General features: G+C 40.0%; 3 protein-coding genes across 9 annotated transcripts; 2 read left to right on the top strand and 1 right to left on the bottom strand.

Moving 5' to 3' along the window:
• Positions 1-736: 736 nt before the first annotated feature.
• On the bottom strand, positions 737-20435 carry LOC114243413 (ADP-ribosylarginine hydrolase CG3568). 7 transcript variants are annotated; one of them, XM_089739151.1, is made up of 13 exons: positions 20217-20435; positions 19986-20090; positions 19371-19422; positions 19142-19300; positions 16786-16905; positions 11031-11168; positions 9269-9465; positions 7696-7898; positions 7429-7630; positions 7205-7354; positions 6523-6600; positions 5372-5495; positions 2637-4032 (listed from the first exon to the last, which is right to left on the bottom strand). In XM_089739151.1, exons 3-13 carry the CDS (start codon positions 19403-19405, stop codon positions 3849-3851), a joined length of 1590 nt encoding a protein of 529 aa, XP_089595277.1. In that variant the 5' UTR covers positions 19406-19422; positions 19986-20090; positions 20217-20435; the 3' UTR covers positions 2637-3848. The 7 variants fall into 7 exon arrangements, with proteins under 7 accessions (XP_089595280.1, XP_089595277.1, XP_089595276.1 ...); XM_089739154.1 differs by lacking the exons at positions 2637-4032; positions 20217-20435 and adding an exon at positions 737-1955 and having other exon boundaries at positions 19986-20165; XM_089739150.1 differs by lacking the exon at positions 20217-20435 and having other exon boundaries at positions 19986-20166.
• Positions 15125-16787, top strand: LOC149499682 (uncharacterized). The gene has a single exon (XM_089739157.1). It carries the CDS (start codon positions 15246-15248, stop codon positions 16560-16562), a length of 1317 nt encoding a protein of 438 aa, XP_089595283.1. The 5' UTR covers positions 15125-15245; the 3' UTR covers positions 16563-16787.
• Positions 20436-21031: 596 nt separating the features above from the next.
• DNApol-epsilon58 (DNA polymerase epsilon subunit 2) lies at positions 21032-22765 on the top strand. Its single transcript, XM_028174901.2, has one exon. It carries the CDS (start codon positions 21127-21129, stop codon positions 22690-22692), a length of 1566 nt encoding a protein of 521 aa, XP_028030702.2. The 5' UTR covers positions 21032-21126; the 3' UTR covers positions 22693-22765.
• The last annotated feature ends 1885 nt before the right edge of the window (positions 22766-24650 follow it).

The raw sequence follows: 24650 nt of genomic DNA on the forward strand, positions 1-24650 counted from the left end.
CACACATACTTCCTATCTGAATGTAATATGTATGTATAAATCAGACAATATTTGTGTTTTTAAAAGTTGATCTCATAAATTAGATAGACACATGAATAGATAGCTGTTCTAATGTGAATGATTTAAAATTGGGATTTGGAAATTTTTAAGATTTTTTATTGCCTTTTTTGTAGCACACTGCCCACCTTTTTTTTTATTGCCTATATGTGTGGACGAGCTCACAGCCCACCTGGAGTTAAGTGGTTACTGGAACCCATAGACATCTACAACGTAAATACGCCACACACCTTGAGATATAAGTTCTAAGGTCTCAGTATAGTTACAACGGCTGCCCCACCCTTCAAACCGAAACGCATTACTGCTTCACGGCAGAAATAGGCGAGGTGGTGGTACCTACCCGTGCGGACTCACAAGAGGTCCTACCACCAGTAACCTACCACCTGGTGGTGAATGGTTACCGTCGCCCGTAGACGTCAGCAATGCTAAGGGCAGAGGTCCCAAGGAGCTGCCTACCGTTAAGTACTTTCCACAAGCTTTGTTTGAAGGACAGTTCTTTTTACAGAATTAGTATGGGGATACTATTAAAACATTATTATGATAACCTTATAAAAAAATATGAATTAAATTGCGTGCATAGATTAAAGCGTTCCAAAAGATTAAACCCTAGTGAGTTTTTAGTGTCTATTCAGGGCATGTAATTCTCTGTTGTCTAAGAAATAAATAAAATGCAACAATATTATGAATAAATATACTTTATTATTAACATATTCAGTAACATTGTAAATATAATTATACTCTAATAATTGTACATATGTAAAAAAATTAAATGTATTGAATAATATTCACAAAAATATATTTGATACTTAAAGTACAGTAGATTGGAGGGAATAGAGACTAGAGTTAGAATAGGGACAAATCTGGTTATTAGATTTAACTTTATTGAGCCGAAAAATACTTTTCTTTAGTGTTTAAGAATATTAAATAGTTTAATTTTTTCAAAGTCAAAGTTTTGTAAGTCATTAAAGATATTAAAAAGTTAATTACCTAAAGTTAGGTACCTGCCCAACAACTAAATAGTGCCAGGCCTATCGAAAAATTATTGTCCCCATACGTAACCTGATTCACCCCTAAGCCAAGGCGAATCGGGTCAAGCTAGTTTTTTCAGTTTTTGTGTATATTTTGTAATGAACTATGTATAATAATGCATTGTATATGAAATTTTATTGGTATTACCTTAAAAAGGTTACATAAGATACGAAATTCCTTCGGGTGTTTGTCTGTGCGCCTGTACAACAAAATCCCACAAGACGTTCAGAACCTACATATACATATAAATTTAAGAAAACTATTAAAGAACATCTGTGCAATAAAGCTTACTATAAAGTCAATGATTATCTAGAAGATTGCACAAAGTGGGAATGAGTTGCTCGCTCCGGGCATTTCAATATTGTAATAATTGTTACGTTTTAATACTCATTGTAAAAATGAATATCTAAAAAAATCTAATATTAAAAAAAAGACATGCCCGCTGAGTTTCTTGCCAGTTCTTCTCAGGACGGAGGCTAGTTTTTGTGAATTGGCCGTAGTTCATTTTGACGTTCAACAAGTGTGTACTTTCATTTACGTTGAATAATTTTTTATTTTATTTTATTTGAAAAACAAAAAAACCAATGAAAATTCGTGTTGGGTTTGGTAAATGGTCACTGTTCCCCCCAATCTACGGTATATCTACTACTATCACAAGTTTATATTTAGAGACCGCATTGCTAAACAAGCGGCCTCGCGCGTCTCGCTAGCGGCGCTCCGCGTACGTCCGCAGGGGCAACATGGCGGCGGACGCGGCCACTCGCGCGGTGCGTGCGGCCGCGCGCGGGTTGATGTACGGATTGTGGAGCTCCGCGACTTGGGTCGAGCAGGCCGCGGCCGGGTCTCCTGAACTTTTCAACTTGCCCTTCCTAAAATAATGTTACCTTTTACTTTGACTTTTACTGGTGGTAAGGACTAACAGTGAATCTGCGCGGGTAGGTACCACCACCCTGCCTATTTCTGCTGTGAAGCAGTAACGCATTTCGATTTGAAGGGCGGGGCAGCCGTTGTAACTATATGTGAGACCTTAGAACTTATATCTCAAGGTGGGTTACGCATTTACGTTGTAGATGTCTATTGGCTCCAGTAACCAAACACCAGGTGGGCTGTGAGCTCGTCCACCCATGTAAGCAATAAAATAAAAACTAAAAAAGGCGTACCTAACTTGTAATTACGACTAATTTAGCGGTTCATACTCGCGTTTACAGTTCGATCTCGTCCGGGACCAAGAAAACTATTTTTTTTTTATGTTTGAGAGATTACTGATGGTCCGGAGGCCTTTCCAGTTTTACCAGGACAGGTGGGCGAGCAAGTGCTCAGCTAGGAGGGGTGGGATTTGCTAACAGCTACTTCTGTAATTGTTTGTGATTTACTGTCGAAGAGATAAAAATGTTTTTAATATATGAGCGAATCAGAAATACTTCATAGCCTCTTTTATCTTAACAAAAGAAACAGAATCTTTCACTTGAGAGAAGAAAAGATAAATACAATTTGTTAAGTAAAGATAGACGGGACGTACGTCCTGTGTGGGATAGGTAATCAAAACAAAATTATGTTTATTTTTTTATATACAAATATTGCATTGTAGTTTTCGTATACATTCGTAAAAATATAATCTATAGCCATAAAATAATTTATTCACGCTACTTACAAATCTAAACAACATTCACAATTTATTCACACACAATTCACAGACAACATTATATCTAGATTACAGTTTAGCATAAAGTGGACACATGAGAATACAATGAAAAAAACATTAATAATTCGAGTAACAAATTATATTATAGTGTACATTCTAATATCCTGTGAAATTTTTCAAACGAATTATGTGACGGAGCCATATTTTAAATGGAATGTTAAAATAATATTTAATTATATAAATATAATTAGATTCAACACTGCAGACAAGAGACGTTTAAAAGGTGGGTAGTAAGAAAGTGTACACTATCTAACTACATGACTTTTTGGCGGGAACGCGAGAAGTGAAGTTGTGTGATTTGTTTTATTTTGTCTATTTAGCGTTTCTTCGGGTTTAAATGTGTAATAGCGGTGGTTTATTAACCGTTTAATATCTGTGAAAGTGCACAAATGTGGGAAAACGAAACAAAGCCGCTGGACGTAACTTCTCGGGATCCTCCAAAAAGTCCACTGAAAAAATCTTAGTAAATGACCACCATTTTACTGAGATTACATTTCATCTCATATCATCTCATTTAATTTCATCCCAGTTGATTAATGCCTCAGGTTAATCATCTTCATTTCATTTTACTCCATAATATCATTTTTCATACAAATATGAATATACATTAAAATAAGACATGACTTAAAGGTCACAGTTACCAGGTCATAAAATCCCTTAAAAAAAAATCTAACTACATCATTTGGAGTTCATCCATAATGCCTAGAGCCGCTGCGATTGTCCACAGTGCGTCTCCACGCACATTCCGACTCTGGAACGAGCTCCCCTCCACGGTGTTTCCCGAACGCTATGACGTGTTCTCAAAAGAGCCTTGCGGAGTCAACGGTATTTCCGGCGTCCATGGCCGACAGCGACCACTCATCATCCAATTTTAAACGTATTTACAATTGCGGCTAATTTAAGAACGTTTTTTCCCTTCGACAGTAAAACAGAAGTTCATTTATGTGCGAAACCCTTAATTATGTATACAAGTTTTTTTTATTGCTTGGATGGGTGGACGTGGTTCACGCCTTCATGCCTTTTCCGTTGTCCTAAAGATACGCTATATGACGTTCGTTGCCTATTCTATCCGCTCTGATACACAGGACGGAACAGTTGTTGCCGCGAGCGCGTGCAGGCGGCCGCGCGCGGCTACCCGCACCGCGGCTGCCCGCACGCGCGGGTTGACGTGCGCGTTGTGCAACTCCGACACTTGCGTGGAGCACGCGGCCGCCGGGTCCCCTGAACTCGACAAACTTTCCTCCCTAAAATATTGCAACTGTTTTTCCTACCTTTTTTTTATTGCTTAGATGAGTGGACGATCTCACAGCCCACCTGGTGTTAAGTGGTTACTGGAGTCCATAGACATCCTCAACGTAAATGCGCCATCCACCTTGAGATATAAGTTCTAAAGGTCTCAAGTATAGTTACAACGGCTGCCCCACCCTTCAAACCGAAACGCATTACTGCTTCACGGCAGAAATAGGCAGGGTGGTGGTACCCACCCGCGCGGACTCACAAGAGGTCCTACCACCAGTAATTACGCAAATTAAAATTTTGCGGGTGTCATAATTTTTATTACACGATGTTATTCCTTCACCGTGGAAGTCAATCGTGAACGTTTGAGTACGTATTTCATTAGAAAAATTGGCACCCGCCTGAGATTCGAACACCGATGCATCGCGCATCACGAATGAACCGGACGTCTTATCCGTTAGGCCACGACGACTTCAGACTACCTAATTGCTTGTAGCTTAAAGCAGCTTCCAGATACTCACGGACCGGTAGGTGAAGTCACGGGCTCAATCTAAGCGAATTTGGTAACAACGGTCCCATCAAGAACAGATCAGAATCGCGACCCACTGAGAAAATCCGGTGAGAAACTCAATAATGTCTATAGGTTAAGGTTGCACGTCAAACTTTTAAAGTTCGACAAGAGCGGGTCCGTGGACAGCCTAAAAGCACCAGGAGTGGAAGAGTGGATGTGAGGATCCGACAAGACGATGGGCGACGGTGGCTCTGGTACTTACTGTCAAGAGTGCATAGTGGTTATGCCTTAAGAGTTGAAGTATTTAAGCAAGACCAAGACCGAACAAGCAAAACCAATAACATACCAAGATTATCTGGTGTTGATCTACCGGAGTCTACAGTCATCACAGAGTAAATACTATACTATATTACCCCACTATACTATATTACTAGCACTAACTATAATACCCCTATTATGACTCAGTCGGTTCTAGCCAGAGGCAACTAAGATTGATTTCCACCTCCACGTGTGGGGTGGGTGTGTGGAAACCAAAGCTGATCTCTCTATAATCACGTGAGACCCTGAGACTGATCAGGGTGACGTCACCCGCGCACACGCACCGGTCGTATGTTCCGAAGAACGGGACAGTCGCTATGTACACGCAACTGAGATTCCGACCTCATCATACGGAGTCCAATGAAGAGTATGAGTAAGAGAATGATGGTATGCAGCGGCTTGGATCTGCCCCTGGCATTGCTGACGTCCATGAGCGACGGTGACCACTTACCATCAGTTGGGCCGAATATTCGTATGCCTACAAAGGCAATTAAAAAATTAATAAAAAATGAACGTACCAGAACTCGTTTCCCGGCTGCGCGTTCCCGTCCCAGGGGTAGGTGAGGACGAGCAGCTTGCCCCGGTGCCGCCCGCGCAGCACACTCGCCGGCTCCCTGTCCTCCAGCTGCACGCTCACGCCACCTGCCGGCACAGTACATATGATATTTTTTTGCCTACCTGTGCTGATAGCCTTGAGAGGCTATTTCAGCTTTACCCTAAAGCCAGCTCCACATTCGCGGCGCGAATATCCGCGAAGGGCACGAACCGCGAGTGTGGATGGTTTCGCGACTTCGCGGCGTTCCCCGTCCGGTAGCGGTTTTTAGGCCCGCGACAAAGGGCCTGCGAAGCGCGAACGCGAAGGTATCCACACTCGAGTATGTTCGCAGATGTGTGCGACACGCAGTGACAAGCGGTCGTCATGGGTATCGAATGGAGTAACGATCGGCAACTAACGTTCCTTGAATGTTATCAATGCTGAGCAAGCCGTTTTGGCAAGCTCAACATGAAGATCATAAAATAAACGCATAATTGTAACACGCTAAGGCGCACAATGTCAGAGCAGCAGCAACATCAACGTCCATTTCAGTCAAATGCGCGAACGTGAATGCGAAAGGTTGCATGTGTAGAGGGCTATGTTTTTCACATCGTGTTCATGCGGTTCGCGGGCGAATGTAGAGCCCGTATAACGTGTAGGTGAGCTCACTAGGCTCAAACCGGGAGTATTGCTGACAGTGGCCCTAGCAAGAGCAGTGCTTCGCAGAATCTACCACCGGATCGGAAACGTGACCTACTGAGAAGATCCGGCGAAAAACTCGGGCTGTGTGTTAATTTACTCGTCGAGCCCTACGCCGCAAGCGACGGGTTCGGCCAGGACGGTGACCGGTGCTTGAGGTACCTAATAGCACCCGTACGATACGTTGTATCAATATATTTTATATATATCGTTGGCAACGTCCTCCCCCCGCCCGCCCCCCGCCTGCGAGACTTGAACCACGACATGATCACCACACTATACGAATGCTCCGGGCTTCTTACCACTTAGGCCACCGCTTCATGTACATAATAGACTCCTAAGACCTTCCTTTCATTCAAGTCACTTGTTTAAACTGGGATTCCCCCACGAATTAGGGATGTCAAAAACGAAAAAAAAAAAACATTATACACGTACCCTTCGGATGTCTCTCGTTCTTCAGAAACATTATCTTAGCGGCACTCTCCCCGTCTTCACTTTGATCCGCGAATAAAGCTGCTCAATAAAACAATCAGTGAATTAGTACAGGAAGTGTGAAAACAACCCTACATATTATAAAGTTTTGAACGACTCGCATCTGCGTAATGAAACTATACACTCGATGACACTTTTCCGAATAAATAAATATAGTAAAAAAAAATATTACAATAATAAGAGTGTGTGTGCGTGCGTGTGTGTGTGTGTGCGTGTGCTTACGTGTGTGCGTACGTGTGTGCGTGCGTGTGTGCTTACGTGTGTGCGTGCGTGTTTGCGTGTGTGTGTGTGTGCGTACGTGTGTGCGTGCGTGTTGCTTACGTGTGTGCGTGCGTGCGTGCGTGCTTTGTATTTATATTCAAATGTATAATCATATAAGTATGTACATCAGTCTCTAGTTCCCCTGGTACAGATAATTCTAGTTTGTATCTAGAAGATAGCTTGCGCACCTATGAAATTGTATTGTTTTTTAAAACCGTAAAAAAATAAGATTATTACACTGAAGACACTTAAAAAATATTTTCTTTTGTGTTTATTATTAGAACTTTAGGCTTAGACATGAGTTAAATTCAGTGTTTAGTGTAGAGCGAGTTAAATTCTCAAAGTGAATAAGATTTCAACGTACCTGTAACACTCTTTAAAGTACCAATATAGGCGAAGTTGACGTCTGTGATGTGATCGAGTGCCTCCTCGTCCAGCATGGCGCGGATGCGTTCGAGGAAGGTGAGCACGTACACGTCGGTCTGGTGAGGAGATATCTTCCACACTCCCAGTCCTGCAGCAGACAGTCACACCTCACGCCGTGCCCCCCGCACCCCGGGGCCCACGCCCCCCGCCCCCCGCACTCACCGCAGCCCACCACGTTGAGGAACACGCTCCGGCCTCGAGCCCGCCCCTCGGCCTCCAGCAGCACGGTCTCCGCGAGGATGCAGATCCGCTTGTAGTAGACCTCGTTGTCGAACCAGGAGCCCCCCCGCGGCAGCTTCACGTAGCGGTCCGAGGCCGCCCCCGCGAGCCGCGCGCTCAGCTCCTCGTACGTGTAGCTGTGCACCTGTAGGGGCAGGTCAGTGTGACGTCACGCGTCCGTGCACCTGCTGACGTCACAGCGGTACAGACCTGGTACAGCTCGGCCCACAGCTGCCTCCAGGCGTGCTTGGCGAGGCTGGTGTCGCGCGTGTACACCTGTCGCAGTACGTCCATGCATCTGGTCGGCGCCTCGTGCTCGCCGTACCCGCGCTCTGCAGTGTTCTGCGTTTTCGATATCACCATGTCCTCGTAGTCCATTCGATTCAACCGCTTGAAGCGCGGCCCTATGGCTCCTAAAAAAATATCACAGTTTGAGCTGTACACATACCATGGCCTCGAGAGATTCCCTCAGGTCGAGCAGTTCTCATAGTCGATTCTGTAGACCGAATGGTAAACAGTCGACGTCGCCAAAAACACGTCATTACGGATCCTCCCGATCCATTAACGGTGCTTTTAGTACCATAAGCACCGGTCACCGTCCTCGTCGAACTCGTCGCTTGCGACGAAGGGCTCGAATTAACCCATAGACACAGCCCACTGAGTTTCTCGCGGGATCTTCTCTGTGGGTCGCGTTTACGATCCAGTGGTAGATTCTACGAAGCACTGCTCTTGCTAGGGTCAGTGTTAGCATCACTCCCGTTTGAGCCCCGTGAGCTCGCCTACTAGTTAAGGTTACGCTGAAATAGCCTCTCAAGGCTATTAGGTAGGAAATAAATAAAAAAGCAGTTCATCGGACTTCACAGATCCTGCAACTTGAACGCCTTGATAAATGTAGCATTTGTTTTGATATAACGGCTACCCTTTATAAGTGCCTGTTTCACAACCAGAATCAAGGCCTCTTTTGCATCCCCTGACTTTAAACAAAACTAGCAAAAGTACCAATATATTCTAACAGTTGTTACAGAGACAATTAAGGGTAGAAAGGTTCTGTGATATGGGTGTATTGTGTGAAAGGGAAAATGAGCATGTGGAAAAAAGGCCTAGGGTATGAAATTAGACGGTAATGTGAGGAGGGGGCATGCTAAGAAGACTTAGACTGTGTGAAAGAAGATATCCCAGAGAAAAGTGTGAATGCAGTGAGATAGGTCTGAACGGAAAAAGAGGACATGTTGCACCGACCTCACATAATGCGGAATAAGGCCAAGAAGACTAATTGTTGCTGAAGAAAATCTGAATAGATTCAGTGGTACAATAACTATATCTGCCATGTTTTAACTTCCGCTGTTTACAAATGTAGTTGAGATTTTAATCTCTGATCTTAAGGTATCCACTTATCTGATATTTGAAAGACTGGGCGGACGATCCTCCTGGTATTTCGACCCCAAGAGTTTTTATGATAAGCTTCTGATCCTCTACTCCAGTACTCCAGACACGGTTCGCATGAATTTTACGACTACTCTTCGATTTTACTGGTGGTAGGACCTCTTCTGAGTCCGCGCGGGTAAGTACCACCACCCTGACTATTTCTGCCGTGAATACCATTAATGCGTTTCGGTTTGAAGGGTGGGGCAGCCGTTGTAACTATACTTGAAACCTTAGAACTTATATCTCAAGGTGGGTGGCGCAGTTACGTTGTAGATGCCTATGGGCTCCAGTAACCACTTAACACCAGGTGGGCTGTGAGCTCGTCCAGCCAACTACGCAATAAATAAATAAAACGAACCTATGATAATGGCTTCCTTCTCGATGTCATCGTCGTCTAGAACGCCGCAGTTCCTCCTGGAGCCACTGTTGATGCACTCGGTGGGTCCGCTCACGAACAGAAAAGCAGAGAGCTTCATCTCATCGTAGCTGAGCACATCCTTCAACACCAGGGGCTCTGTTTCCGCCGGGGTCCCCACGTTCTCCCAACCCTCGACGCTACGAAAACGTAAAGGTTACTAAGATACTTATACTTAGACTAAGATACTTTACTGGTGGTAGGACCTCTTTTGAGTCCGCACGAGTAGGTACCACCATCCTGCCTATTTCTGCCGTGGAGCAGTAATGCGTTTCGGTTTGAAGGGCGGGGCAGCCGATGTAACTATACTGAGACCTTAGAACTCGTCCATCCATTTAAGCAATAAAAAAATTTTTCAGAATTGAATCACGAACTAAATACGCTGCTTTGTATTAGCATCCTTAAAACACAGCATTTTTTGGTTATTGCATATATGGATGGACAAGCTCACAGCCCACTTGGTGTTAAGTGGTTAAAGGAGCCCATAGACATCTACAACGTTAATGCCGCGTTAATGAGATATGAGTTCAAAACTCTCAGTATAGTTACCACGGTTGCTTAAAACTAAAACGCATTATTGCTTCACGGTAGAAATAGGCAGGGTGGTGGTACCTACTCTTGCGGGCACACAAGACGTCTTACCACCAGTGTCTACATTATTTAATTTAATACGGAACCCTCACGGTACGTTTCCTACTTTCTGTCTGTCTCTACGATATGTGGCATAGAACTCACCGAACCATTTTCAGCATAATTTTGAATCATAATCAAGTGCTTTATTGAAAAACAAATATTGTTTGGTAGGCTATGAGGATCAAAGACGTCTCTAGCCCATATAGCATCCGTGTCATTACCCTCATTACTAGCTCCCTCTGGTAAGCGCATGGACAAAATAGAAGGGGTACAAATGTGACAGGTTCATTGAATGTGCCAAGACCGGCGCCCCCTGACACCACTGCGCTCACACCCTGCACCATATATAAGTAAAGGCACCACTCAGAGCGGTCACATAATAAATCCAAAATTTACTTGTGTCTGACGGATCAACAGACATGTTTGAAATCAGCTTATATTGTAAGAGCCATTGCTATTAAACATATAATCATAGGCACCATTAGTAGAACATTTGTATTCAATATGAAATTAATTGTTTGGGAGTCAATCGAACATCAAGTATTTCACTTATTAACAAACTTTCATTTGTATCAATTTTAGTATCTGATGATTTTTTGAACTTTTTTTTTTTTTATTGCTTAGATGGATGGACGAGCTCACAGCCCACCTGGTGTTAAGTGGTTACTGGAGCCCATAGACATCTACAACGTAAATGCGCTACCCATCTGGAGATATAAGTTCTAAGATCTCAGTATAGTTACAACGGCTACCCCCACCCTTCGAACCGAAACGCGGTCCTACCACCAGTGTTTACGCAAATTATAATTTTGCGGGTTTGATTTTTATTACACGATGTTATTCCTTCACCGTGGAAGTCAATCGTGAACATTTGTTGAGTACGTATTTCATTAGAAAAATTGGTACCCGCCTGCGAGATTCGAACACCGGTGCATCACTACATACGAATGCACCGGACGTCTTATCCTTTAGGCCACAACGACTTCAAACTAGACTTTCTTTTAACTTAAAGACTTCTCAATGTATTTTTTGTTCTTATAAATGTACTAGAATATGTACATCTAACACTTACCCCTTCTTGCCGCTCATTAACATATACGCATCGCGAGCTCCCATAAACGATACGGCTCTTTTCAGTAATAATCGATCAATAAGCTCTGGTATGGTCATGTCTCTGTATAATTCTTTCTCTATACTACTGCCATGTTCACTGCAACATATTGTTTTTTCTATTAATTCCTTTAAAATACTAGTTATTACATTAATTATGGAAATTAGGGATTTTATTTGGATGTGAGGTTCAGCGATTACTCAAATTAATAATGGGGAGGGTAGTTGGACATCTGTCAGATCACACGCGTTTCGATTATTTTTAGTGTTTTTCCCGTTTTTTCTGTGTTTTTAAGAATTGTGTTGCCCTATTTTTGTTGGTGGTGGATTAGTTTAAGTTTCATTTAACTGGTAAGTGTATTTTTTATGTCAATGTCGTCCTCGGTGGGCGAAAATGTCCCGCCGGACAGAGGGAGGTCTTTTTTAGATTCAGAGATGGACGATCTTTCTCTAATACTTAATTCTCCTGTAAAAGCTTCACAAAAACGCCCTGCGGAAGACGTATTAAGCGTCCCAGAAAAAAGATCAGCTCCACATTTACCGGCAGCTGCCTCTAATCAACATACCTACACCCGGCCAGGTTTTGATAACAATTCAGTTCTTAATTACTCTGAAACTGACTCTGGCCCTTTTGTTGTCCATGTATCTCGTTCAGATGGTGACTTTGCCCCAGTTTCGAACCACACCCGTACCCTTAAAATTGCTCAAATTATTTACAATGGTAAGATCTCAGGGATAGATGAAATTAAAAACATGGGTAGAAATAGGGCTGCTATTATTTTTAAAACATATAACGAAGCGAATTCATTTTTAACAAACCCATTACTTTCATCTAACAAATTGTCAGCAATTATTCCACGCTTTCAAGTTACCAGGATGGGTGTCGTGAGACAAATTCCTGTAGAGTGGTCTCTTGAGGATCTAGTCTCATGGATTGAGTGTCGGTCTGTTTCAACCACCGTCATTAAAGCCAGAAGAATGAATAAGAAAAAGAAAATAGATGGAAAAACAGTATGGGAACCGACGGGTACAGTTGTCCTCTCTTTTCTTGGGCAAGTTCTTCCTAAACATGTATATTGTTGCAGCGTTTCCCTCCCTGTAAACATATATACTCTTCCCACTATTCAGTGTTTAAAGTGTTGTCGTTTTGGGCACATTCGTGATCAATGTCGATCGCAAGCCCGCTGCTCTCGATGCGCAGGCCCCCATGAAGGTAATTCTTGTAGTGTTTCAGAAAATAACATAACCTGCTTGTTCTGCTCTGGTTGTCATCCCGCCTCTGACCCGAAATGCCCCGAACATGCCCGTCAAAGATCAATTAAGATGGTTATGTCTGAAGAAAATATTAGTTATATTGAGGCAGCTCGCAGATTTCCTTCAGTCCGCACCTCCTATGCCGATGTTGCCAATTCTTCTCTTCCCCAAAAACCTATCTTCCTGAGCCGATCAGCTCCATCTTCGAATACCCTCCCGTCTTCCTCCCCCTCATCTTCTCGTCATACTCCGTCAAATTCATACAAAAAAACTGTTTTTATTGAAAAATCGTCTAAACCAATACTTTCCAAGTCTTATGATCGTCATGCTCACAACGATATTATTAGCCCTCCTAACTCTTGTTTACCCAATGGTTGTGCTCTTAGCACTCCCACCCCCTGTGCCCCTGCTACAAATGATAATCTCGCGGAATTAATGTCAATGCTGCTTCTAAATATTTTATCAAAATTCAATGATATACTACCGAACAACGTCTTGATTCAGATTCACGCTTTAATCTCTAGTCTCGTCAACTCTCAACCAAAGCATAATGACGAAGGTCCTACAATGGAACTGTCGTAGTATCAGAAATAAAAAACAAGAAATAATTTATCTATCTAATCAATATAACCCTGTCCTCTTTGCTGTTGCGGAGTCATGGTTGAGACCGGATACTCTGCTTAGGGTGCCCGGGTTCTCGTGTCTCCGCGATGACAGAGACGACGGCTGGGCAGGAACTGCTATCTTGGTCAGAAGAAATATATCTTTTTCTCGCATTACCCTTCCTCCTCATTCCTCAGCAATTAACATTGTGGCAGTTCGCTGCTTTAACATCACAGTGGTCTCAGTGTACATCCCTCACCCTAACAGTAACCTTATTCAAGAATTTTCGACACTCTTAACCTCTCTTCCATGTCCTCTCTTAGTCTTAGGAGATTTTAATATACGCCATACAATGTGGGGTTCTGAGTTATGTGACTCAAATTCCTCATTATTTCTTGATAAACTTGATGAATTAAATTTGTGTCTACTTAATGATGGAACTCCCACCCGTAGAGTATCCCCATCTCAAAGTCCAAGTGCCCCAGACCTGTCCTTGTCCTCTCCCTCTTTAGTTAACTCGATTTCTTGGTCTGTTCTGTCCAACTCCTATGGCAGTGATCATCTTCCAATATTACTAACTTTAGCCGATTCTTCCATCCCATCTTCAATTCCATATGAACCCCTTTTGAAATTCAGACTTAACAAGGCCGACTGGCAAAAGTATTCATCTTTAGTTCAAAATAATCTTGAATCTCTTCCTGATGCAAATGATGAAAATACTCTATTTCTGTACCTAGAATTTTGTTCCATTTTATCTTCCGCTGCCGAACTAACCATTCCCTTAAAGAATTCAGCTTCAAATAAAATTCCCTCACCAGCATGGTGGGATGCTGAATGCTCCCAAATAGTCCAAAAACGCAAGGAGGCTGAGTCTGAATTTTCTAAAATTCTCTCTTTAGAGAATTTCCTAGAATTTCAGAAAATTTCGGCCATCTCTAAAAGATTTTTGCGACAAAAGAAATCTCTTGCTTGGCGTAATTTTTGCGAGTCTCTCTCCCCAAGAACTCCTGCCTCCTTGATTTGGAAAAAAATAAAAGCATTTCGTAAATCACAATCTGATAATAATATTAATTCTAATTTCTTGTCTTGGCTTCCTGATTTTATCTCCAAACTCTGCCCACCCTTTGTGCCTTTTAAACCTTGTCCCTTAATTCCCTCCTCCGCCTCTAATGACCCCATGAATTCCAGCTTCTCATTTGCAGAACTATGCTGTGTTCTTGACAACCTCCGAGATTCAGCCCCAGGTATAGATGGCTTCCCGTACTCTTTTATAAAAAAAATATCTGACTCTTCTAAAAAAATCTTTCTAAATCTTTTAAATCATATATTTCTCTCCAGTTCTATTCCAGCCTCATGGAAAACTCAATTGATAATCCCAATTCTAAAACCAGGCAAGGATCCAGCTCAATCTTGTTCATATAGACCTATTGCTCTCTCGAGTGTGCTAGCTAAAATTATGGAACATTTGATAAAAAATCGTCTAGAATGGATAGTTGAAAACAGGTCTATTCTCCCTAATAGTCAGTTTGGCTTTAGACGAGGTTACGGAACATTGGACAGCCTGAGCCTCCTCACTTCAGATATTCGTGTTGCATTCTCTCAAAATCGTCATGTTATAGCAGTTTTTCTAGATATTTCCTCTGCATACGACAATGTCGACCTTCATTTACTTAGACAAAAACTTATTAACCTGAATATGCCTCCTAGAATTGTGAATTTTATCTTCAATTTGTTTTATGACAGATCTATTATAGTTCGCATCTTAGGTGAAAATTCTTCTCATCGGACCTGGAAAGGTCTGCCTCAGGGTTCTGTTCTCAGTCCTCTGCTTTATAATATTTACACTGCTATTTTAGATACTACTGTGAACCGTTTTTGCCGTATCCTCCAATATGCTGACGATATTGCCCTCTATACCATATCTAATTCTTTCTCACAAGCTTGTAATTGTCTAAATTCTGCTTTGTCTAACCTGAATTCTTGGTTGAATGATCACTGCTTATCCCTGTCCATCCCTAAATGTTCTGCGGTTGCTTTCTCCCGTAAGAGAGTTATCCCTGAAATAAATATTGAAATTTGTAACCAATCTATTCCAGTCTTGAGTAAAGTTAAGTTTTTGGGCATTTTCTTGGATTCTAAACTCTCCGGGGTTCACCATTTAAACTATATCTGCAATAAAGTTGAGAAGAGCATCAATGTTCTACGCGCACTCTCTGGTGTTAAGTGGGGTTCACATCCTTACAGCCAGAAGCTTCTTTATAATGCTTTAATTAGAAGTCACTTTGACTATGGTTGCTTTGTTTTGGAGCCTTGTAATAAAATGGCACTTACAAAACTAAATCGTATTCAATCAAAATGCCTCAGAATCATCTCTGGCGCCATGAAATCTTCCCCTATAAATGCCCTACAAGTTGAATGTTTTGAACCTCCTTTAGCCTTGCGTAGACAGTTTTTAGCTGATAGATTTTTCTACAAAGTAATTTCTCTCTCAAACCACCCCCTTTTAGCTCTACTTTCCCAACTTGCTCAACTGACCGAAACCTCTAGATACTGGCGTCATAAATCTGTACCTCCTCTTGTCAACTCGTATAAGAAACTGCAAAATTTAGCTTCTCCAATTTCTCAATATGATAAATTCCCCCTCTTTCTTTTCTCTTTTGACTGTCTTTTATTTCGTCCCACTACCTTCTTGAATATTGGGATCCATAAAGACTCCCCAGGAGCAAATTTACAATTTCAGAACATAGTACAACTACAATGGCCTAATCATTATCACCTATTCACTGATGCATCTAAACTATCCCAAAATGGTCCTGTAGGTGCTGCGGTATGGATCCCCAAGTTTAAAATCTCCCTAAAATACAAACTCCCTCAGACTTCCTCTGTGTACTCTGGTGAAGCTATTGCTCTTTTAGAAGCAGCTCTTTTTATTAAAACCCGCGGTCTAAGTAAATCGATAATTTTTTCGGACTCCTTAAGCTGTCTTCAAGACATAACTAAATTTCCATCGCATTCAAAAGTCAATTTTGAAATTATATTAAAAATTAAAGAAACTCTGTTTCAATGTCACTGCTCCGGACTTGATGTCACTCTCGTCTGGATCCCAAGTCATAGCGGAATTTGTGGGAATGAGCTTGCTGACTCCTGTGCCAAGGAGGCTGTTGTTATGGGCTGTAACAAGTATAACAAAATTTTTCCTCGAGATTTACATTCTCGGGCAAAATCTGATATGCTTCAATCTTGGAATGAAAGCTGGCAGATTTCTCGTCAGTCAGTAGGTAAGCATTATGGTAACTTGCAACCGACCCTGCCCTCTAAGCCTTGGTTTTCCTCCCACTGCCATCTTCCTAAAAAAATTGTCTCAGCTATAATCCGTCTTAGACTTGGCCATGTTTGCTCCCCTGTTTTTCTTGCCAAAATTAGAGTCCGTGACCATTCTCTTTGTGAGTGTGGATTAGATGAGGGTACCCTGGATCACATTTTCTTCGACTGCCCCAATATCGTATCCCCTCTTTATGATATCCTTCCCAATGACATTCCCCGACCTATTAATATTAATTGTTTATTAACTTTAGTCTATTCTAAACATGTAAATATTCTGTGTAAATTTTTATCTGCTAATAATATTTATCTCTAAAGTAGTTAGTCTAACATATATTTGTTTGTGCTGTTCTTAAAACCACAGATTCGCGTATGGAAAAACCGACCAAATTTACTTGTATTTAGATTTAGTAATTTTTTCCCTCTCTAAGCACCTGTCATTTTTGTAAATACTTTGACATTGGCAAAATCAATGCCAAAGGCGTTGGAGCCAAATTATCTAAAAGAAGAAGAAGAAGAAATTAATAATAAAAACTTACCGTTTATATATTAAAAAGTGTGCCATCAGCAACAAGACCCTCTCGTGTATAATCGGATATGTCTCCGAAATATTCCTCTTTAATCTGTCTATGGGACGATGCTCCTTCAGTTTCTCCAATCTAAGCAAAATTATTTAATTACAATATCAGTAATTTAATACAATTTTTCTCCAATCTAAGCAAAATTATTTAATTACAATATCAGTAATTTAATACAATTTAGAAGACAATTTCTATCTACTGAGCTATGTATGCAATACAAAACAATAATAGGACAATCCTCTACTAGTCGATGTGAATGTAGTGGAGAGATCTTACCAGTACCATCCCAGCCCCTCCAATAGGTAAACCTGTATGAGTAGCTTCCCTACAAAGTAAGGGTCAAATAACTTTTATACTATACAATTCAGATATAGACATAATTTATTATGGTAGTTGAAATCATTCAGTAATGCCCCATGTGTCATGAACTCTTTCATTCATCATGCAATAAAAATATATAAAATAGCCACTTTGATGATCGACCAGAGGTATGAAATGCAAATGTCATTTTTTTTCTTTTTTTTATTGCTTAGATGGGTGGACGAGCTCACAGCCCGCCTGGTGTTAAGTGGTTACTGGAGCCCATAGACATCTACAACGTAAATGCGCCACCCACCTTGAGATATAAGTTCTAAGGTCTCAAGTACCCTTCAAACCGAAACGCATTACTGCTTCACGGCAGAAATAGGCAGGGTGGTGGTACCCACGCGCGCGGACTCACAAGAGGTCCTACCACCAGTAAAGATTTAGCTGCATACAGTACTGTCTGTAATATCTATGTTTGCTATGTATGCAAGCAGATCGACGCTTGAAAGGCAATCGTGACTAAGCGACAATGCGTGAACTTTACAGTAGACTAATTTTAAGTTGAAATACCTGAAAACAAAATCTATTTTAACGAATCTAGCTGTAGCAGAATCTAGCTAGTAGCTGTAGGATTGAAATGATTTTAATAGACCTAGAAATATATATTTTTTTGCGCATCGAATATGGTTATTGCCTATCATTTATGTACAAAGCAGTTATTGTCGCTTAGTCATGTTTGCCTTTCAAGCGTCGAGATGTTTATGGAATTAGCTCATAGCCACTGACTAACAATAATTATTAGATGTTTTCTATGTAGAAGGATTATGAATTAATCTTGTTTTTTATTTCTGGTATTACCGATTCGCTGTCAGAACTCAGTTGGGCATTAAATTATGCAAAATTTATATTGTTAGGATTACACAGGTAGAGCTGGTTCACAGGTGCAAGAACAGGAATTTCAAGGATAGGCATGCAGACAAGAATGTCACAATGGTTTGTTATAGATTTATCTGATCATTTACTGACCCTCTACATACCTTAACCCCGATGGGACACTACAATTTCACCATTTCCTCAGGACTGGTTAACCAGTGGAACAAAACCATGTCATATAAAATTAGGATCAAGAAGGACATTTTAACTGAGAAATTTATATCCAAAATCATCATAAATTCTAAAAAGTTGTTGACCAATTTTTTATAGGTTTATTTCTACCACAGGATTTAATATTTTGGCACCTACAATTATAGAAATTGAGAATGAACAAATGAGTCGACTATTATCAAAGCCGGCAATGTGACTTTTGGCCAATTATTGGTAAATCAGAAAAACGAATTATTGACTTTGTATTCCATTGGCAGTCACAAAACTCTTCTGAACGACATCTTAGATAAATAACAGGTTAAGTATTAACCTTTATTTAATGCAGGTTTTGAACCATATTCTTTGAAGGAGACGATTATATTCAAATCAATCTGTATTAACATATCAATAACATTTTTTTGTCCAAATGCACAGATTGCTAGCTTTGATAATAGACGACTCAAATATTATTTTATTTAATATGACTGCTCATAATGCAGGTGAAATATTTGATTAGGCTTTGCATGTTACTATGAGCTTATATTAAGCAGTATACATATCGACGCTTGAAAAGCAAACGTGACTAAGCGACAATAACTGCTTTGTACATAAATGCTAGGCAATAACCATATTCGATGCACAAAAAAAATATATTTCTAAGTCTATTAAAATAATTTCAATCCTACAGCTACTAGCTAGATTCTACTACAGCTAGATTCGTTAAAATAAATTTTGTTTTCAGGTATTTCAACTTTAAATTAGTCTATTGTAAAGTTCACGCATTGTCGCTTAGTCACGTTTGCCTTTCAAGCGTCGATATATAATTTTATTATGCTCCAAGACATAGCTTTAGTAACTTTTACTTTAGTTTTTTTTGTGTAAATGAAAAATTAATTAAACACTGATTGATATATAATGATTTTACCTCACAGTCTGAATCGGAAAAGGTATAGGAAAATTCTTGCTTCTCTCAATAATTTCATCAACTTCAGGGTCTGGTTCAATTTCAGGTATTTCAGTGCATTTCTGAAGAAGTTCATTGGTCTCTTGAGTCATGCTCGGAAAACACCAGTCAAGTTTTATCCTAGAATTTTTTTCTAATTACCATGGTATAAAAAAAAAAGATAAATTTATAATAATGTACATAATCATACCAAGGAAGATCTTCTAATAATTTTGCTAAATCCATTTTAAAAATATTGGTGCCTGCAACGAAAAATATTATTTTTAAATATTTTTCCTCATAACTGAGACTTAAAACTCATATCTCAAGGTGGGTAGCAGTATTTATTATGTGGATGACTGGGCTCCAGTAACCACTTAACACCAGATGGGCCGCCTGAGTTCGTACACTCATCAAAGCAATAAAAAAAACTATATTATTACTTTCACTATTAGGTATTTCACAATAGATGAAAAGGTGTGCTCACAAGAGGCAGCGGGATGGCTGTACCCCTGATAATGTCAATGTCCATCAGCAATGGACATGTGTATAGTCATACAATAATTACTCTTCATACCTAATCGCTGATTTTTAGTTTACGGGGGAATTTCAAATTGCAAAAACGATTTGTTTCTCAGTTGCGCGAAAACTAAAACGAACACACGATATTCTTAAATAATAAGTTTATGTTGTATTTTAATAATCAAATTTGGCTCTAAAAAATACTAATGACTTATTGCTTTTCCATATCTTACATAGGTAATTTGTAGATCTATTTAATTATTTATTCAGCAGCAATTAAAGTTCTATTAAATTTATTACCTACCTTATTTGGTGGACTTTTAAAATTTTAAGGTGTTTGTAGATTTCTTAATATTTTATTTTAAATAAACACTTCCTGTGTATTTATTCAACAAGCGAGAAAGTCAAACTGAAATAAATATGAGCGGATTTTAGTTATAAACTTATGTTGTGTTCAATCGTTCGTCAGTTAAGAAGCGGGAATACCCAAACGGTAAAAATGTAAGCAATACATATGACGCAAGAATCTGGTTACCGATTAGTCATCTTTTTGAAAATTACTCAATACTTTTGCTTGTACTGCTTGTAGTACAAGATAAATTGATTGAGGGAGTTCATATAGAGTCCCTTCTTTATTTCGCCTGGTCGTGTTTTATGTAATTAACACCACAGTTGGAACAATATAAATTTTATTGTTGTAGCGGCATAAACAATTCTAAGTAATTACATTACATTAGTTATTAAACACATTATAAATTATTTTTACGTTTTAATTTTTCGGCGGTAAAAAAGGTCCCGTGTCACAGACTATATTCTGTTTCCCACTTCCCACCTCTCGTGCGTTCTGACTGGTTTTGATTCCATTTGAAAAATGTATTCCCGCCATTTTTCTTTTGCGAAGAATCGGTCCCAACCACGGTACCGTACCGTACATCCTTATATGACACATGCATTTTGAAGTTCTCGTGGCCTAAAGGATAAGACGTTCGGTGCATTCGTATCTCGCGACGCATCAGTGTTCAAATCCCGCAGGCAATTTTTATAATGAAATATGTTATTTTATCAAATGTTCACGAAGTTATAGACTTCCGCGGTGAAGGAATAACACCGTGTAATAAAAATCATTGTACTACTGTAAAAACTGAGTCATTAGAACCTTAAGAGACCTTAGATTATCTCAAGGTATAGGTCGATGGACTCCCGTAACCACTTAACATCAGGTAGACCGTGAACTTGTCCACCCAGCTAAACAATTAAAAAATGCATTTAAATTTTACAAACGGCTTCGACCTATCAAAATAAAGTACAAGGCTAAAAGCCAGATTTATGGGCTATGTTTCCTTTGCTTGTCTAATTGGATAAACAAAAATAAACATTTTAAAATTTATTTACTAAAATTAAGTGATTTTGTTTACAAAAAATTTGATTACCTCTATTAAAAAAGTATGGAATCGGTACGTGCAGAAGTTAACAATGCATTTAAACTTAGTGGATTTACTATACGCAAAGAAGCTAGCACTTACGTTGCCGATCAAATAACTTCAATGACTCCACATGAACGACGGGCAATTCTTGACAAGTTGACTTCACACATTCTAAAACAGTGTGTTTCACAGCCCGTATTAGAGAAAGAACATCTAGAAATCGCCTTTAAAGAATGCTCTGCATCGGGTCTTGAAGAGACCGAAACTGTTTTAAACGTAATTGACGCTTTTAACATTCCCAAACTGAGTTACGACAATGAGAGAAATAAGTTCGTTAAATCTGTACAGAAGAACAATTTATATCCAGAACCGAAGTGGAAAGCGCAATTCTTGATAGATAGATACGAAATAATATGGCAAAGAACTGTGAGGAATAAATTGTTTGCTCAAGAAGCCTTGCCTTCATTGGCCGAAGAGAAATATTTCCAATTACGCAAAATCGAAGCGCTACTAAGCTCTTCAAGTCGAATCGATGATGTTATTGTCCTCGGTCTTTTAGTACAGTTGACAGAAGGAAAGTATTACTTGGAAGATCCAACTGGCAGTGTTGTTCTCGATATGTCACAAACAAGGTACCACTCAGGCTTATTCACTGAATATAGCTTCGTTTTAGTTGAAGGTTATTATGATGACAAGGTATTAAACGTAATGGGCCTTGTATTACCGCCGCCGGAAAGCAGAGCCTCATCACTGCCATTTTTTGGTAATTTAAATACATTTGGTGGAAATTCTAAGACTTTACTTAAAAACTCTAAGTCATTGCTAAAGATTGAACAGGAAAATAAAGAAGGAATGATTATATTCTTATCTGATGTTTGGATAGACACATTGAAAGTTATGAATAACTTAAGAACATTATTTAGTGGCTACAATGATTTTCCACCTGTGGCTATTGTGTTCATGGGTGAATTCCTCTCGTGTCCGTATGGTCAGGAGCATTGCACACAGCTACGAATGGCATTATCAAACTTAGGTGAAATAATAGCTCAATTCAAGAAATTGAAAGATGAATGCAAATTTATCTTTGTACCTGGCAGATCGGATCCTTGTGCTGCCAATGTCTTACCAAGACCAGCAATTCCGACTTCCATAACACAAGGTATAAGAGAAAAATTAGGTGATGCAGTCATATTCACAACGAATCCATGCAGAATACAATACTGTACACAAGAGATAGTAGTTTTCAGACAAGATTTAGTAATGAAAATGTGTAGGAATTCTGTACATTTTCCGGAGACTGGTGATATTCCTGATCATTTGGTGAAGACTTTGTTTAGTCAATGTACACTGTCACCATTGTCATTAGCTATACAACCAGTGTATTGGAAGCATTCGGATTCCTTAAGTTTGTATCCGATGCCGGATTTGGTAGTGATCGGTGACCATTTCCAACCTTATACTCGCTCATATCAAAACTCGCAGATTATGAACCCTGGGTCTTTTCCGCGAACTGAGTTCTCATTTAAAGTGTACGTACCAAGTACGAGAACAGTTGAAGATTCACAAATACCAAAAGATGACGGATGAAATACTTGTTGTTAATTAAAAATTGGCTCAAGGACTGAATCATAGTTGATAAGTAAATCAAATTGTTTTAGGATCTAATATTTTATTTTCATACCCATTTTCTAATAAACAATTTTCTTCTTTTTTTATGTTGCTTAGATGGGTGGACGAGCTCACAGCCCATCTGGTGTTAAGTGGTTACTGGAGCGCATAGACATCTACAACATAAATGCGCCACTCACCTTGAGATCTAAGTTCTAAGGTCTCAAGTATAGTTACAACGGCTGCCCTACTCTTCAAACCGAAACGCATTACTGCTTCACGGCATGAAGCAGAAATAGGCAGGGTGGTGGTACGTACCCGCGCAGACTCACAAGAGGTCCTACCACCAGTAATTACGCAAATTATAATTTTGCGGGTTTGATTTTTATTACACGATGTTATTCCTTCACTGTGGAAGTCAATCGTGAACATTTGTGGAGTACGTATTTCATTAGAAAAATTGGTACCCGCCTGCGGGATTCGAACACCGGTGCGTCGCTTCAACACGAAGTCACCGGACGTCTTATCCTTTAGGCCACAACGACTGAAGGGCTGAATTACGTACAATATTTTGTGGAGAGAATGTGATTTATGTGAGGTTGCCTAATCCGCTAAGCAAGTACCCTGCACTTGCGACAACTTTCAAGGTTGCCCAGTACAGGACCCAGGAGAGATAGAAAGGGCAACCGAGGTCAACACAGCATCACGCTAAGTATGCCTGACAGTTCGCGAAAATTACTCGACGTTGGCTGTCGTGGTCAGTCAAGCAGTGCTGCTGCTATTCCGGATACCCCCTGACCATCCTACCGGGGTCTATATAGATGTTATTATAATCGCGTTTGTTAATAGATTGAGTAAAAGGCCCACGTCATGATGAGTGGTTACCCTCGTGATGGGTAGCCATCATATAACACAAGATATTTAACAGACGCCTGAATCTGGATTACGAGATTTTCAAGATAAGCTTGCATATATTATACAAGTTTAACAACATTCGGACCAGCGGTCCACAGTGCAATATCACCCGCTCGGTGGAAGATCTTCCCTTTGTCGTAATACCTCCACACCATCACTCATAGACCGCAGTAATAACCACAAGTGTCACGTCGTCATAGATAGAAAATTACGTGTACAAGCTTCTAAGTACGTATCCAACTATTTGTTGATAAAGAAAAAGAAGTCTTTAACATATTTATTCATATTTAGGTACATACTATTAATGTAATTTTTCTAACAACAATTGATACCGGCAAAGATTGTTTTGCTCAAATCCTGCCATAACTCCCGGTCATGGCGTTTCCTCTTCTACGTTCAGCCTGCAACGGTCTTTATATCGTCTACCCACCTTTGGAACGGTCGTCCTTTTAATCCTTTCCCCTCTTAAGGGTTCCACTCATTTACTAATTTAGCCCATTTTCCTGTTTTCTGTGTCCTCGTCGATTGCGTTGAAGAATTTGATGAGCGAACTAACCCATAGACACAGCCCACCGAATTTCTCACCGGATCTTCTCAGTGGGTCGCGATTCCGATCCGGTGGTAGAGACACTGTGAAGCACTGCTCTTGCTAGTGTTAGCAAATACTCTCAGGTCGAGCTCGTGAGCTCAATCAGATCATACAATAGGTATAACACAAATAAATGTGTTACTCATAACAATGAATAAGACAAAAAATATTTTTAAATATTATTTTGGGTGAATTGGATGTAACACGAAATAAAATAAAAAAACTTTTAGTTTTAAATTTATTATTCAACTATATTTACATTAAAAATCTTTTTTCTACAAGCTAAACGATTTTATTTAATTCTGTTGCGATTGTTTGAATTATCAATGAATCTCTTCTTGAAGACTTGATGTATATAATAATATATTAGCATTCGGATAGACGTTAGGGAAGGGAGTGCAATTGAATAACCCGACAAAGATAATCCCTAAAA

The sequence above is a fragment of the Bombyx mandarina genome, chromosome 28, assembly GCF_030267445.1.
Source record: "Bombyx mandarina strain Sakado chromosome 28, ASM3026744v2".
In the NCBI taxonomy this organism is placed as follows: Eukaryota; Metazoa; Arthropoda; class Insecta; order Lepidoptera; family Bombycidae; genus Bombyx; species Bombyx mandarina.